This window comes from Chiloscyllium plagiosum, unplaced genomic scaffold (genome assembly GCF_037043375.1).
Source record: "Chiloscyllium plagiosum isolate Xiang-an unplaced genomic scaffold, Cpla_swu_hap1 HiC_scaffold_12, whole genome shotgun sequence".
Classification (NCBI taxonomy): domain Eukaryota; kingdom Metazoa; phylum Chordata; class Chondrichthyes; order Orectolobiformes; family Hemiscylliidae; genus Chiloscyllium; species Chiloscyllium plagiosum.
This window is the reverse complement of record NW_028270150.1, coordinates 2,692,294-2,707,292: the sequence shown is the minus strand read 5'-3', so window position 1 is coordinate 2,707,292 and position 14,999 is coordinate 2,692,294. Positions and strand designations below refer to the sequence as shown.

The following is a 14,999-nucleotide window of genomic DNA, read 5'->3' as shown; positions in this document are numbered from 1 at the left end:
CTATCCCACTCAGCCAATGTCTGCTCATGTCACAGAATTTACATGGACTTGATGTTTATTCCAGCTTCCAGCATCCTTGGTATTCCAATTTTAAAAATTAATATGTTCCAAAGGGTCTGCTTTCAAACACCGTGATACCATGATTTCGTAAAGGATGGATCTGTATTCCCCATTCCCACCCTCTCCCCACCCTGGCTGACTTGCTTTTACCTTCTCTGTGCTCATCTTCTCTGGAAGAACAATAATGCAACGATATCCTTTAACAGCAGCAGCCAATGCCAGCCCAATCCCTGTAAGGAACATACATCATTCATGAGCAACTGTTCACTGGGGGAACGGTCAATGGATAACTATTGGATAACAACCTACCCGTGTTTCCAGAGGTTGGCTCAATGATGGTATCACCAGGTTTCAGATCTCCAGCCTTTTCTGCCTCTTCCACCATCCTCAAGGCAATACGATCCTTCACGCTGCCCCCAGCGTTGAAATATTCACACTTTGCCACTGAAACCAAACCAATATGAAGTCAGCAACGTTCACCCAGGGTCACCTTCCAGTCACCCAGTATAGGACTGAGCTACAGGGAGGAGCAAACTCTCAGGAAGATGGGGTGTGGGGTCCTGGCATTCCTGGGGGTTAGAGACTCAGTACTACCCTGGATAAGGGAGGGTGGGATGGATTGTACATGGGCCTGCAGCACCCAGAGAGGGTGTGGGACGTTAGGGCTGGATTTGACATGGTGTCCTTAAGCTAGTTTCAGGGAGGCAGAGTTCAAGAGGCCTCAGGGCTGAGTTCAAGAGAGATTTCAGGCAACCCCTATGAGAGGCAGCTGTGTATCAGGTACATATTCTGGAGTAGAAAGTGACCATTCAGCCCATCAATCTGCTCTGCCATTTAATAAGATCACACCTAATTTGCTTGCCGCCTCCACTCTTTCTGCCAATGCCAGATGACTCTCTAGTCAATCAAAAGCTAAACACCACCTCGAATCAGCTTCTTATATTCCCTTTGTTATGAAGTTGAAGGCGTGAATTGTACCTTTGAGAGAGAGTGAATGCTGTTCTGCACAGAGCTTACATGAACAGTCTCAGTGTACTGGAAAACTGAAAATATGTTAACATTTGGTTGTGAAGTAGATACCACAGTTGGTTGCTGTTTTGACAACAATTAAAATTTAACCAAATTAAAATTATGCCCCAGGATACTAAAACCCAATCAAATTTGAATTTATCATTCTGCCATCATCGAACCAATGGGATGATCCAATTTGGGGATATAAAAATGCAGGCATTTTGAAAATTGAAGACAGAGCAACTGCCATTGAAAGAGACCCAAGACATTAGGAAACACTATCAAAAGGTACCCTTTCATATGAAAGATATTTGCAGTAAAAAGAAAGATGGCTGCTCAGGGAGATCTTCAGCCGGAAGACGACTGATGCTGGAGACAACAATGGCTGTGTGGTTTGAAATTAAGTTGATGTAATTTTAATAAGTGTCTTATTGGAACAGCATATTGTTAAGATTTGGAGGCAGTTAAAAGAAAGGGGGGGGGGCTTAGAGTTGTGACAAGTTGTTACTTAAAGTTTACTTCACTTTTAGAGTTAAAGAATAAATTAATATTATCTTCTTTAAATTGTGGAATTTGAGAGTTCCCGGTCACTCATTTTAACAGATTACACGGCGAGGTGAGTTTTTCTGGGTGTTTGATTTAATTAAGAAAGGGGTTCGCCACCCATGTCATAACAGTTTGGGAGCTAGGGTCAGAGATTTGGACAGGTTAAGACAGAAAATCTGAGATTTGGACGCATTTGAACAGATTTGGTGGTACAAAAGATCCCAACTGATTTAAACATTTGCTAATTAGCGTCAGAGACCTTTAAATAAAACGTAGGTGAGACAATTTGTTTAATTTCAGTTACTTGTGGTTGGTTAAATTAAAAGAGAGAAATGGTTCTTAAGATTGCTAAAGAGGTTCTAGAGTTTCAAGATGCTTCCCAAATTTGCCAAGAAAGTTTAGAAAGACAGAGGAAGGACATAGGTTAGAATTGGGTTTAACCAGGTTCAAAAGGAAAACTGAAATTGTAATGGAGTTGGTCAAGCACGTAGGTACGTCAGAGAAACAGACAAGTGCAGTACAATTAGAAAACCTTCAGTTGCAAACAAGACAATAGTAGATATATTGCTGGTAGCACACAGACAGGTGGTGTTACAGGTAATACATGAACTACCTGTAGGAGGTCATCTAGGGGTACAAAAGACTCAGGCTAAGGTACAAAAGCAATTCTATTGGCCTGGGATGTACAAGGATGTGGTTAACTTTTATCATGTGTCATACATGCCAAATGGTGGGTAAGTCACAGGCAGTAATAAAACCAGCCCCTTTGTTGCCAATTCCTACATTCAAAGAACCTTTTACACGGGTTATGATTGACTGTGTAGGTCCCCTCCCTAAAACAAAGTGGGAACTGATACTTGCTAACCATTAACGGACATGTCGATCGGATTTCCGGAGGCGATTCCATTATGGAATATTAAAGGCAAAAAAAAGGGGTGGTTGAGATTTAGTAGCTTTCTTCATGTGGTATGGGCTACCCAGAGAGATTCAGTCAGACCAAGGGTCTAACTTTACTGCTAGGTTGTTTAAGGAAGTCATGGATAGCTTAGGTATACAACACTTGAAGTCCAGTGCGTACAATCCTGAAGCCCAGGGAGCTTTAGAAAAGTGGCATCAGACCCTGAAGACCATGTTAAGAGCGTACTGTCAGGGTTACCCGAATGATTGGGATAAAGGTATCCCATTCGTATTGTTTGCCTTTAGAGATGCCTCAAATGAATCAACTCCGTTTACTCCCTTTGATTTAACATTCAGACACGAAGTGAGAGGACCTTTGAAATTAAAGAAAGTTTGACAGGACCGAAGTCGGGGATCTCACACTTGGATTATGTATCGGCAGGGAGGGAGAGATGAAATTGGGTAGCTGAGTTAGTTAAACTGCACCTGAAGAGGGCACAGCATAGAATGAAGCAGGTGGCAGATACAAACTTAAATTTGGATGCTTTCCCAAGAGGATAACATATTAGTATTGGTACCAGTGGTAGGAGATCCCTTCAAAGCCAAGTTTAATGGTCCCTATCAAATTGAGAAAAAGTTGAGTCAGGTAAATTATCTGGTAAAGATGCCGGATAGGGAAAAAAAAACTATCAAATATGTCATGTGAATATATGAAAACATTATAATAGAGAGAAGGGACTGGAGAAACAGGTGTTAGTTACTGCCCCACAGAGTGAGGAATCAAATCCAGATGGTGTGGAGTTTGATGTACCTCAAAATACATTAAACAATGAGGAAGTCCTTGAGGAGTGGGCTAGGTTAGTGAACTATCTGTCTCAGGAGCAAAGGACCCAGTTGCAAGGTTTGTTGCAGCAGTAGGAGGATATATGCTATTGTGTAGGAGGTAGAAATAGGGAATGCTGTTCCGATAAAACATCACCCCTACAGACTTAATTCTTTTAAAGCCGCGCAGGTCCACAAAGAATTGGATGCAATACTAAGATATCATCGAACAGAGTCAGTGAGTGGAGCTCGCCAATTGTGTTAGTTCCCAAACTGGATCAGACTCAATGATCGTGTGGACTATCAGAAGGTTAATGCTGCAACAAAAAAAAAAGAAACTCAAATCCAATGCCAAGATTGGAGGACTGTATAGAGAAAGTTGGACAAGACACTTATATCACAAAGTTAAAAATCACACAACACCAGGTTATAGTCCAATAGGTTTAATTGGAAGCACTAGCTTTCGGAGCGACGCTCCTTCATCGGGTGATAGTGGAGGGCTCAATTCTAAGGCACAGAATTTATAGCAAAAATTTAGTGTGATGTAACTGAAATTATATATTGAAAAATTGATTGTCTGTTGAGTCTTTCATCTGTTTGAATACCATGATAGTTTCACCTCTTTAATGTGTAAATCACAAAACCTTTTTTCTAAAAGTTGCATTCTCAGGTTAGCTGTTAACAATGGGTATTAGCACCCTGTGTTCTCTGTCTATGCCAAGAAGTTTAGATTAGAATCAATCTAAAAAAAGTGAGATAACAGAGCTTTACATGAATGCATGCAGTTTTTGAGCAAAGTACAATGCAACTCTGCAAGTACAAATTCACCCCACAAAATATGTGTGCATGTGGGTCTTTAACTATCTGTGTGTGTCTGTCTGGGTTGTCGAGGAGTGGCCAGCAGTGGCTGAGCAGAGGCTGATAGCTAAGTTCGGTACCCATAGGGAGGGCCTCAACCGGGACCTTGGGTTCATGTCACATTACAGGTGATCACCATTGCACTAAACACACAAACAGGCATCCTCTCAGACTTAGACCACTCTACACTCATGCACATATATACACTCTCACAGACACTCACAACCCCCCACTCTAGACACACACACACTCCCATGCACCCCTCATAGACTTAAGACACTCTAAACTCACTACACACACACACAAAGATCCACATGCATGCACATTTTGTGGGGTGAATTTGTACTTGCAGAGTTACATTGTACTTTGCTCAAAAACTGCATGAATTCATGTAAAGCTCTGTTATCTCACTTTTTAGATTTATTCTAATCTAAACATTGTGGCATAGACAGAGAACACAGAACATATTGTCTAGCTAACACCCATTGTTACAGCTAACCTGAGAATGCAACTTTTAAAAAGGTTTTGTGATTTACACATGAAAGAAGTGAAACTATCATGGTATTCGAACAGATGAAAGACTCAACAGACAATCAAGGTATTTTTCAATGTATAATTTCAGTTACATCACACTGAATTATATCCTCCGCTATCACCTGATGAAGGAGCATCGCTCTGAAAGCTAGTGTGCTTCCATTAAACCTGTGGGACTATAACCTGGTGCTGTGTGATTTTTAACTTTGTACAGCCCAGTCCAACATTGGCATCTCCAAATCATGATCACAAAGTTGGACTTACTGTGTGGTTAATGGCAGGTACCATTATCAGAGAAAGCAGAAGACGTTTCTGTGTTTGTAACCCCAAATGAGGTATACCAATGCAAAGTGATGCCCTTTGGAGTAAGGATACACCAAACACATTCCAAAGAACCATGAACAGAGTTGTGGCTGGGTTAACAAACGGTGTAGTTTATCTGGATAATGTAGTGATCTTTAGCGAGTCATGGAAAGATCACATGATACAGTTGGCAGAGCTCTTTGAACGATTTTGAGAAGCGAAACTGGTAATAAACTTAAAGAGGAACAAATTCGTGAAGGCAGAGGTGATGTTTTGGGACATAACATCAGTCATTGAAGGTTGACCCCAAGGAACGCAAAGGTGAAGGCCATCGAGGAATTTCTACAACCAACCTCTGAGTGAGGTGTTTCGAATTTTAGGTCTAAGTGGATTCAACCAGAAGTTTGTTCCAAACTTCAGCAGCGTGGTGGCACCGCAACAGATTTATTAAAGAAGAACAATGCCAGGAGGCATCTGAGAATTTAAAAGCATAATAACAATTGCACCAGTCTTTTTGTTTTGAAACCTTTCAAATTTGTATTCGATGCTAGTGATATAGGAGTTGGAGCTGTACTGCCACAGGAAGATGACGATGGAATTGAATGGCCAATTGGCTACTTTTCAAAGAAACTCAATACTCACAAGAGAAAATACTCTACCATCAAAAAGGAACTACTGAGTTTGGTACTGGCCTTACAACACTTTAATGTTGATGTCATGAACAATGCGTCAGAGACAGTTGTGTACACTGACCACAATCCTCTTACATTCTTAGAACGCTTTAAAAACAAGAATATTAGACTACTTAATTGGAGTCTTATGTTATAGACTTCTAAAATTGTACATGTTGCAGATCATAAAAGTGTGATACATACATCATCATTAATTTAAAGGATAAAATATAGACAAGATTGGACAGACTCCAATGTTTATATATATGCAGAAATTAATATGAATTTAGATTAATGACTTATGTATTTCATTGGAATGGGATTAAGAACAAAGAAAAAAAAGCCATCTTTTAAGTGGGGGGGGGGGGGGGGGGAAGCTGTTATGTGAAGACATGTATTGTACCTTTAAAGAGAGCGAATGTTGCTCTGAACTGAGAGTTTACAATCACCTGTGTATATGACTAGATAGCAGTCCCAGAGCATCCTGAAAAATTGAAAATATGTAACATTTGGCTGTGAAATGGACACCAGAGTTTTGGTTGCTGTTTTGACAACAATTCAGATTTAACCAATTGGTTTAAATTATGCCCAGGTTACTAAACCCAATCAAGTATGAATTTGTTGTTTTGCCAATATCGAACCAATGGGATGATCGGATGTTGGGGATATAAAAATGTCTGGCAGCTCATTCCATATCTGTACCACCCTCTATGAAAAAATTGCCCCTTAGGTCTCTTTTATATCTTTCCCCTCACCCTAAATCTATGCCCTCTAGTTCTGGACTCACCCCACCCTGGGAAAAGACCTCATTTACCCTATCCATGCTGCTCATGATTTTATAAACCTCTATAAGGTCACCCCTCAGCCTCCGATTCTCCAGGAGAAACAGCCCCAGCCTATTCAACCGCTCCCTATAGCTCAAACCCTCTAAACCTGGCAACATCCTTGGAAATCTTTTCTGAATCCTTTCAAGTTTCACAACATCCTTTCCATAGCAGAAGATGACATGGGTGAGACAATGGCTCAGTGGTTAGCTTCAGTGTCAGGGAACCGGTTGAAGTCCACCCTTGGCCACGGTCTGTGAGGAGTTTTCACATTCTCCTCATTTCTGTGAGACACTTCACTGGATCGGAAATGTTAACACTTCTTCCTTCCCACAGATGCAGACCCGTGGAAATTTTACAGCAATTTCTGTTTTTGTTGTTGAAGAGGGAAAAACATACTTGACCTCATCCTTACCAACTTGCCAGCTGCATCTGTCCATGACAGTATCATTAAGAGTAACCACAACATGGTCCTCGTGGAGACAAAGTCCCACCTTCACATTGACAATACCCTCCAATGTGTTGTGTGGCACTATCACAATGCTAAATGGGACAGACTTTGAACAGATTGACAAACTCAAGACTGGGCATCCATGAGGTGCTGTGGGCCACCATCAGCAACATAACCTGTAACATTATGGCCCCCACCCACCCATCATCAAGTCAGGGGATCAACCCTGGTTCAATAGAGAGTGCAGGAGGGCATGCCAACAGCAGCATCAGGCAGACCTGAAGGTGAGGTGTCAACCAGGTGAAGCCACCAAAGAAGGGTAGCTGACATATGGGAACAGCACCACTTTCAAGTTCCCCTCCAAGCCACTCGCCATCCTGACATGGAAATATCTCGCCTTTCTTTCACTGTCACTGGGTCAACGTCCTGGAATTCCCTGCCTCAGGGCATTGTGGGGCAACCCACAGCAGGTGGACTCCAGTAGTTCAAGACAGCAGCTCACCCCCACCTTCTCAAGGGGGTAGTTAGGGACGGGTAATAAATACTGGCCCAGGCAGCAACATCCACATCCCTTAAATTAAAAACCTCTAGATGTGGTGCATTGGATTTCCAGAAGACATTTGGTCAGTTAACACAAAGGTTACTGCAGAAAGCTTGTTTTGTAGGGAGTAGCATTAATATGGCTAGAGGATTACGTTAACTAGCAGAAACAGTAAGGTGAACTGGATCATTTTTGGGCAGGCAAGCTGTAACTTGTGAACTGGTATGAAATCAGTGCTGGGCCCGACCTGCATCCAATTGATATCGATGACTTGGCTGAAGGGATGGAAAGTCTGGTTATTTAAATTGCTAATGACAAAACTAGAGAGCATGGAACAGTACAGCGCAGAACAACAAAGCGCAGAACAGGCCCTTCAGCCCTCGATGTTGCACCAACCTGTGAACTATTCTCAGTTCGTCCACCTACACTATCCCAAAATCATCCTTGTGCTTATCTAAGGATTGTTTAAATCTCCCTAATATGGCTGAGTTGACTACATTAGCAGATAGGGCATTCCACGCCCTTACCACTCTCTGAGTGAAGAATCTGCCTCTAACATCTGTCTTAGGTTGGAAAGCAAGTGGTGAAAGGGATGAGAGGAATGTGCAAAGGAATACAGACAGGTTAAAGCTGTGGACAAACCTTTGGAGTTTACATGGGAAAATGTCAACTTCACCATTTTGGCTCGAAGAGTTAAAAAAGCAGTAAGTAATTTAAATGGAAATAAAATTGTATAGAACTCAGAGGTACAGATCAATCTGGGTGCGCTAGAATGTGTATCATGCAAGGTTAGAATACAAGCGAGGCAAGCCATGAGGAAGGTGACCAAAAGAGAAAATGCTGGAAAATCTCAGCAGGTCTGGCAGCATCTGTAAAGAGAGAAAAGAGCTGACGTTTTGAGTCTAACTGACCCTTTGTCAAAGCTTTACAGATGCTGCCAGACCTGCTGAGATTTTCCAGCATCCGCAGTAATTTGCTTTTATCCATGAGGAAGATAAATTGGGATTTTGGTGTTCATTGCAGAAGGAACAGAGTCTGAGAGTCAGGAAATGTGAATGGGATGTTAACCTGGAACACTGTGTACATTACCGGTCTCATTGTTTAAGGAAGGGTAGAAGTGTGTTGGAAGAGGTTCAGAGAACTTTCACTTGATTGACTGCTGGGATGAAGAGATTATCTGCATTGACTGAAGATTAATAGAATGAGAGGTGATTTTATTGAAGCATATCTGATCCTGAGGGGATTTGACAAAATGGATATTGATAGAATGTTTCCCCTGGTGGGAGAGGGACTGGAGAAAATAAGGGGACACAGTTTAAAAATGAGGCATCTCACATTTGAGATGGAGATAACAAGTAATGTAGTCTCAGAGAGCTGTTGATCTGTGGAATCCGCTTCCCCAAACAACAGTGGAGACTGGATCACTGACTGAGTTAAATTCTTGGTTGATGCAGGAGGTAGATTAGACAAAGTTGGGGCCACACTCAGATAAGCTATGACATTAAATGGCACAGCAGCTTTGATGGGCTGAATGACCCACACCTGGAAATATTTCATACAACTTTTATACTCCATCTCCTTACCATAAAAGCCAATACTCTATTTGCCTTCCACAACTCATCTTAATGTGATTTCTGTGTGACTGTGCCCAATTTATCATGAAGAGAAGCCACATAAAAGTGAACACACACTCCTCAGGGGGGAGTAGCTGCTCGCTGCCTGCTCAGATACTTACAGAGCTCACACTTCAGCCCATGAGCTTGAGGGACCTTGTTCAGGCGAACCATTGGGGTGTTGCCAATTTTGTTGAGAATATTGGGCAGGATGTCAGGAGTCGATGGCCTGTGAAGACACGGAAATAGATTACAAACAGCAAGCAATCACACCGCAGAAATGATATGGAGATGCTGGTGTTGGATTGGGGTGTACAAAGTTAAAAAAAATCACAACACCAAGTTACAGTCCAACGGGTTTAATTGGAAGCACTAGCTTTCGGAGCGACGCTCCTTCATCAGACTAATCAGGTGATAGTCTGATGAAGGAGCGTCGCTCCGAAAGCTAGTGCTTCCAATTAAACCTGTTGGACTGTAACCTGCTGTTGTCTGATTTTTTAAACTTTGTACACCGCAGAAAGCCATTTAGCACAATAACCCCTCCTGCTCTTATTTCCCCCTGGAATTCCTCAGCCTGGCCTGGGGAATGATTAATCTCTCTGTTCCTCAGTGGGTTAACTCCACGCCATCTTTTTGCCTCATCGGGTTTTATTGAGAGTACAGACTTGATGAGCCTGCTATCCTTGTACTGGATGGGCCGTGATTGTGGTGCCTGGGATCAGGCCCTCTGTTACTGGGGCTCAATGGGCCATGTTTGGGTGGCAATGGGGGTGTGGGGGAACATGGCACAGCCACCCAAATCTGCTCGACCAATCCACAGCAGTGCCACATGGGGGAGTGTGTCACAGGTCCAATCACATGAAGGTGGATCAGCAATGAGCCAACCAGGAGGAATGCTGGGGGGGGGGCATGGACCTATCAGACTCTGACACAAATTACAGTCTCATTGATCACAATACTTCAGTTAAAAATAATCTGATTTAAATAGATCCAGAACTGGCATTGGGGTGACAGACCGAGCTCCTAAATACAGAGACAAAGTAAGGGAGAGCACTCAGCAACTGGGTGTAGAGGTCATTAACCCTCTGGGGACACACACACACACAGGGAGAATGACTCACAGACTCTGGTGGTTGTGGGGGGACTGGGTTTGAGCAATCCCCAGGTGCCAGGTGCATTTACTCGGTAGGTCTGGTCTAATCCATTTTCTCTCATGATCATCAATCCCATTGGAGAGCTCCTGCAGAGATCCATTCATCTGCCTTCCTTCTGACTGCATCATGGGCTGAGAAATAAAGACAACGATTCAGTTAAGAACATTTGACAGAGTTACTGCAGCAGGAAAACTATCTCCCTTGAACTGAGCAAGTGAGAATGTTTTAATGAAAGCAGCAGAGAAGCCAGTTACTGTTGTTCTGAAATGGTTTGTTGACAACAGATCAGGTTACACGCTCAGAGTTCTGTCGCTTGCTTTTAACCCATTCCATTGCTAAGCTTTGATAGTAACAGATTGTATCTGAACGTGCTGCCCGTTTCCACATTCATTTCTGGGAGTTTGTTGCAGTCCTGAGGCCAGGGCAGGGGGGAGAAACAGAGGGGCAAGGGGGGGGGGGGAGAAATAGGGGCAAGGGGGGGGGGGGGAGAAATGGGGGCAAGGGGGGGGGGGGGGAGAAATGGGGGCAAGAGAGGGGGGAGGGGGAAAAGAGAGGGCCCCAGAGACAGGGACAAGGATCAGAGTGAACCCCAGCCCTAAGGCTACCCCGGGCCAGATAGAGATAGAGCGAGAGCTGTGAGGGGCTGCTGTCTGTTACAGAATCAGCAACAAACCACCCCGTCTCTACAGCGGGGGGGGGGTAGTGGGGCGGGAAGGGGGGTACGGCTGACTCTCCTGCCCTCTCCCCCCAGTCTCCCCGTACCTGGGGCTTGGTCGCTGCCGGGGAGAGAGTGCTGCTGCTGCTGCTGCGGCGAGATCTCGATGGCGATTGGTCCAGATCCGCCTCCGATTGATTTTTGTATCAAATTCAGGCCCCACCCCCCCGAGGGGCTGCTCTGATTGGTGAGGCAGACCTGACGCTTCCTGGATGAGCCAATCAGGACGCAGCAGGAAATAGGGGGATTAAAACCATGAAAAATGTTGGAAGCCTGGAGCAATATAAATAAAGATTTTGTTCTTCGCTGCGTCAGACAATAAAACTCACAGCATTCCCGGTTATAGTCCAACAGGGAGCACTGCTCCTTCCTCAGGTGGGTGTGGAGGACACAGCGTTTACAGCAAACATTTACTGCGTCAGTTACATCAATTTAGCAAATGTTAGCTCGGTCTCCCCAATGTAGAGGAGACCACACCAGATACAGTACACCAGGCTGGAGGAGAGGCAGGTGAACCTCTGTCTCATCTGGAAGGACTGCTTGGGCCCTGGATGGAGGTGATGGGGGTGGTAACTGGCAGGTTTTGCAGCTTTTCCAGCTGCAGGGGAAGGTACCTGGGGGTTTCGGGGAGGGGATGGTGGGGTCAGTGGGGAGAGTGGCACAAACCAAGGACTGTTGGAGGTTAACAGTCCTTGGAGAAATCAGAGCGGGGTGGGGTGGGCAGGGGAAGATGATCTTGGTGGTGGGGTCTAGTGGGAGCTGGTGGAAGTGCTCTCCAGTTGCAGGGGTAGGTCAGGGAGGCCAAACGCAAACTTAAGGAATGGTTTGCCAAGCATCTCAGACAGGCCTGGAGGGGCTGACCAGACCTCCTAATCATCACCCATTTAATTCCCCTTCCCACACCTTTGCAGCATGACCATCCTTGGCCTGCTCCATTGCCATAATGAACCACACTGCAAATTGGAGGAACAACACCTCATCTTCCATCTGGGCAGCTTGCAGCCTGGAGGACTCAACACTGAGTTCTCCAATTTCAAATAATTTCCCTTCCCATCCCCTGACTCCCTTCCTAGCCCGCCCTTCCCCCTTCCTTCCAGCCACCAACCAGATTCATTCCTCCCATTGACCAACCAGGTCGTACCCTCTGCCTGTCTTCACCTACCTCCACTTCACCACCCTGCCCCTGCCAACACCTTTATCTGCAGCTCCCCCTGCCCCACCCCCAGTCCTGAAGAAGGGTCACACCCGAAATGTCGACTTCGAGTCATAGAGATGTACAGCATGGAAACAGACTCTCCATTCAAACTTGTCCATGCTGACCAGATATTCCAACCTAATTTAATCTCACCTGCCAGCAACCAATCCATATCCCTCCAAACCCTTCCTATTCATATACCCATCCAAATGCCTTTTAAATGCTGTAATTGTACCAGCCTCCACCACATCCTCTGGCTCCCACTGCAACTCCCAGGAGGAAGTCCCTCTCCTACTGCAACTCCCAGGTACTCGATGCTACTTTCTCCCCACCCCCACCCTGGCTCTCTGCCTGTATTCCTGATGAAGGGCTTTTGCCCGAAATGTCGATTTTACTGCTCCTCGGATGCTGCCTGAACTGCTGTGCTCTTCCAGCACCACTAATCCAGACATTTCTTCTGGCAGTTCATTCCATACCCGTACCACCCTCTGTGTGAAAAAGTTGCCCCTTAGGTTTCTTTTATATCTGTCCCCTCTCACCCTAAACCTATGCCCTCCAGTGTTCGACTCCTCCATCCTGGGGAAAAGACCTTGTCTATTAACCTTATCCATGCCCCTCATGATTTTATACACCTCTATAAGGTCACCCATCAGCCCCCGACGCTCCAGGGAATATAGCCCCAGTCTATTTGGCGTCTCCCTATAGCTCAAACCCACCTGAGGAAGTTAAAATGCCACAGTGGGGCCAGTTCCATACTTTGCTTTTCTTTCAGGACACACTGGGGACTCAAGGGTTAAACATTCCCCTGCTAAAGGCCTTACTGCAGTATCAACTGAAGGCCTGTACTCTTACAATACAGACAGAACACCTCAGGAAGGGGGAGGCGGACTGTAGCTTAGAAATAAAACCTATTGGAGCCACACATGTGGATTCCCTGTAGCCCCAGACAGAAGAATTTGCCCTTTCCAGACAAGATTGATAGCTCTGGGCACCACCCTGTTAAAATGCCTCCTGCTCCCAGTGTCTTACTTCCCCTCCATATTAGCATTGGTAAGTGAGTCCCCCATTTACTGAAGACAGAATCCTTCTGCCTTAATCTCTTCCTATCAACACATAATCATGAACAATACGATAATCAGTTTCTGTAATCCATTCACAGGACATCGACATTCATCAAGCTTTGTAAATTCATAATTACCTACTTTAAACTATGTAATGATGTGACTGATATGCCTTTGTCTAATTTCTATACAATATACTGTCTCTGTGGGTAAGGCAGACATTCATGAAGAAAAGTCACTATAAGTAGACACTCGGCTACTTTAGAAACGCTTTGAATCTCTCGCCGGCTGTCCGATAATAAAGCTACTGCTATTGTACATGATGTGGAGATGCCGGTGTTGGACTGGGGTGTACAAAGTAAAAAAATCACACAACACCAGGTTATAGTCCAACAGGTTTAATTGGAAGCACACTAGCTTTCGGAGCACCGCTCCTTCATCAGGTGGTTGTACAGAAAACTTGTGTCATCTGGATTTGTGAATATCAATACTCCAACCCTAGCAACATCCTTGCAAATCTTTTCTGAACCCTTTCAAGTTTCACACCATCCTTCTGATAAGAGTTAGACTAGAATTGAATGCAGTATTCCAATAGTGATCTAACCTTCCTGAAGAAGGGCTTATGCCCGAAACGTCAATTCTCCTGCTCCTCAGATGCTGCCTGGCCTGCTGTGTTTTTCCAGCACCACATTCTTCATCTCTGGTCTCCAGCATCTGCAGTCCTCACTTTCTCCTAGATGATCCAACCGATGTCTTGTATAGCTGCATGACCTCACAACTCCTAGACTCAATGCACTGACCAATAAAGGCAAGCATACTAAATGCCTCCTTCACTATCCTATCTACCTGTGACTCCACTTTCAGGAACTATGAACCTGCACTCTAAGGTCTCTTTTTTTCAACAAACCTCCCCAGGACCTCACCATTAAGTGTATAAGTCCTGCTCTGATTTGCTTTCCCAAAATGCAGCACCTCGCATTTACCTAAATTAAACTCCATCTGCCACGTCTCAGCCCATTGGCCCATCTGGTCCAGATCCTGTTGTAATCTGAGGTAACCCTCTTCGCTGTCCACTACACCTCCAATTTTGGTGTCATCTGCAAACTTACTAACTGTACCTCTTATGTTCATATTCAAATCATTTATATAAATGAACATTTATATATATCATGTGAATGTCAACACGTGAACTGATTGCACACTGCCAACTAAAACATAATTAGATTAAGTATTTTATCACTGTTATAAAATTCAAGGTTACATTTACATCTTTGAATCTAATCCCTGGCAAAGTTACAACAGATAACGCAAGGCTATTTGCCCAGTCTGTGTCAATTTTCAAAAGAACAAATTTTGTTTTCTCTATATCCCTTTTGATTCTGTTGAATTCTACTCAAATACAGCAAACAATAACAAAATTACCTGTCATTCAACCCTGAAGAAGCTGGATTTTTTTCTAAAGTATAGGAATGATTGCAACCATTGTAAGGATGTCCTTTCCTGAACTCTATTCTCTCTTTGGTCTGTGGCTCAGGCTGAAACATGTTTTGCAACTTTGAAATTCAGACCCCAGATCCTCAGCAAAATTGCCAACTTCCCAACTCCTGCATATTGAGACAATACCCACCTCAGTCCATCTCCTACTAAAACCTTCATTACTTGTTGACTGATTATTCTAACAAACTGCTGGCTTCCCACATACTATTCTTCAACTCATCCAAAAAGCTTTGCTATCCAAGTCCT

The 14,999-nt window shown here is 44.1% G+C and overlaps 1 protein-coding gene across 4 annotated transcripts in view; it reads right to left on the bottom strand.

Moving 5' to 3' along the window:
• Positions 1-11,169, bottom strand: part of LOC122555442 (cystathionine beta-synthase) — a 31,280-nt gene extending 20,111 nt beyond the window's left edge. For all 4 annotated transcript variants that reach the window (XR_015758773.1, XM_043701446.2, XM_043701444.2 and 1 more), the window contains exons 1-5: positions 11,048-11,169; positions 10,253-10,416; positions 9,254-9,360; positions 370-504; positions 211-290 (exon numbers count right to left, since the gene is read on the bottom strand). Coding sequence is in view for 3 of the 4 variants with exons in the window: in XM_043701446.2 (XP_043557381.1) it covers positions 211-290; positions 370-504; positions 9,254-9,360; positions 10,253-10,413 (483 nt within the window). In the remaining variant the exon portion in view is untranslated. The remainder of the gene's footprint in view (positions 1-210; positions 291-369; positions 505-9,253; positions 9,361-10,252; positions 10,417-11,047) is intronic.
• Between the last annotated feature and the right edge of the window lie 3,830 nt (positions 11,170-14,999).